At 29.8% G+C, this 1,820-nt stretch overlaps 1 protein-coding gene and 1 long non-coding RNA gene across 2 annotated transcripts; one reads left to right on the forward strand and one right to left on the reverse strand.

The window, feature by feature from the left end:
- Positions 1-309: 309 nt before the first annotated feature.
- Positions 310-875, reverse strand: LOC108738362. The gene is made up of 3 exons (XR_001937967.1): positions 827-875; positions 526-746; positions 310-457 (listed from the first exon to the last, which is right to left on the reverse strand). It is a non-coding gene; the product is annotated as an uncharacterized LOC108738362 (long non-coding RNA).
- Positions 876-1,121: 246 nt separating this feature from the next.
- LOC112904509 lies at positions 1,122-1,809 on the forward strand. The gene is made up of 3 exons (XM_025974642.1): positions 1,122-1,271; positions 1,326-1,452; positions 1,506-1,809. Exons 1-3 carry the CDS (start codon positions 1,193-1,195, stop codon positions 1,768-1,770), a joined length of 471 nt encoding a protein of 156 aa, XP_025830427.1. The 5' UTR covers positions 1,122-1,192; the 3' UTR covers positions 1,771-1,809.
- Positions 1,810-1,820: the final 11 nt, after the last annotated feature.

Raw genomic sequence — 1,820 nt, forward strand, 5'->3', positions numbered from 1 at the left:
GAAAAGTGTATAAGACACTTTTAAGATCAACTAAAAAGCTAAGCCCAAGGGAAGTCGTTCGGGGAGGCCCTCCCTAATTCCACAAGGGTGAGAAGGAAGACACACGATAACGAAACGTTGAATCATGTAGAAGACGTAGGGTAAATGCAAAGCAATTTATAGTAAGAATATGCAGTAAGCTAAGCGAAGAGGTAAGCAATACTATTGTTAGACTATACTATAACTACTAAATGTGTTAGTTCAACTACTACATACAAAAAAAAAAATCTACATTCAACAGTTACTTCAAATAAAATGAACAAAAATAAGTGTGCAAAATAAAAACTAATTCAAATTAACTACAAAATAAAAAATTAATTTGAATTTGGACTAAAAGAATTATTACTATCAGATAGAGCATGCAGTATAAAAGATCTATTTTAACTACGGGGTCTTCTTTGTCTTCTCCAGCGTCGATCTGAAACAGATACGGTGGTAACAGATCAATAAAGAGCAATTAAAATTAAATGTATCAAGTATTCTTACCTTAATTAACTGTAGACTGTAACGTTCCAAACTTTGAAGGTCTAAAAAGCAAACCAAATCCATAGCAAAATATTTGTTGTTTCAATGGAGTTCCAATAAATCTCTAGTTGTTCTTACTGATCGATCCAAATTTAACTGCATAATGTTGAAAAATAAACCGGAAAACAGCAAAACAAGAATGTAGTCCAAAAAATCCTTATTTGATTCATTTGTTGGAAAATCTGCAGAAATGGATAAAAAACGTATTCATTAAAAATTAATTACATTCCTGTATAAATTAGATACAAAATACAATACTAACATGTACCATGAGGAAGTAAAATAACTCAATTTATAATGATGACAGGGCGTGTTTCATAGACAAGTGTCTTTTTACATCATGACATAAATAATTGTGAATCGATGCACAATAAGGCTAATTTATGCGGCATACAGTAATTTTTTAAAACAAATGCCATTTATTCACGACAATTTGTTCTTAATAAATGAAGAAGTATGAAAGTATTTTATCACATTTCCGAAAAATTTTAAATCGATGTTCTGTTTCAATTTTGTAGTCTTGTTGTATCTATGGTCGATGGCACAGGAGACACTCCTTTTAATAATACTGTTACTTATAATTATTGCATTTTAAATATTTAAGGTTATTTAACAATTAATTTAAAAAATGGAAAGTGAAATATATGAGCAAGAAGCTGAGGGGCAACGTAAAAGGAGATCGTCAATATTTTTTGCTCCTGAAGAAGGTAAACATTATATACTGTGTACGATTTTGTCTTTTACAAACGTAAATATTTCAGAAGTCGTCGTTGATGTAAAATTTAGTAGAGTTCACTACCCTGCTGATTATTACAACAAACTACAGGAAGAATACAGGCAATGGAAAGAAACATTACTTGACTTAAAAAATAGTTTTCTTAACTCGAGGTAAAGTAAAGAGACTTAATAGTATCAGTTCAATAACAGAAAATTGATTTTAGAAAAGAATTACAAGAGAATAAAAAGCACCCAATAGACATGGCGCTACTAGATAAAGAACAGCAACAGTTCTTTAAAAATGTGCCAGCAGTTTACTTCAACTATATCAAAACATTTCAGGAATTCTTAGATGAGGTACACACTGCATCAGTTATATTTGAAAATGTTACAAAATGTAAAAAGGTGCTGGCAAATGATTTAGAAGAACGAGTAAAAAGTACCGACAAAAATTTAAAAGAACATTTGCGTACTGTTTGCAATAAGTAGAGTAAAATATTTCATAAACAAAAATGTATGTATATATAATTATTTTTATA

The sequence above is a fragment of the Agrilus planipennis genome, unplaced genomic scaffold, assembly GCF_000699045.2.
Source record: "Agrilus planipennis isolate EAB-ADULT unplaced genomic scaffold, Apla_2.0 scaffold217, whole genome shotgun sequence".
Taxonomy (NCBI): Eukaryota; Metazoa; Arthropoda; class Insecta; order Coleoptera; family Buprestidae; genus Agrilus; species Agrilus planipennis.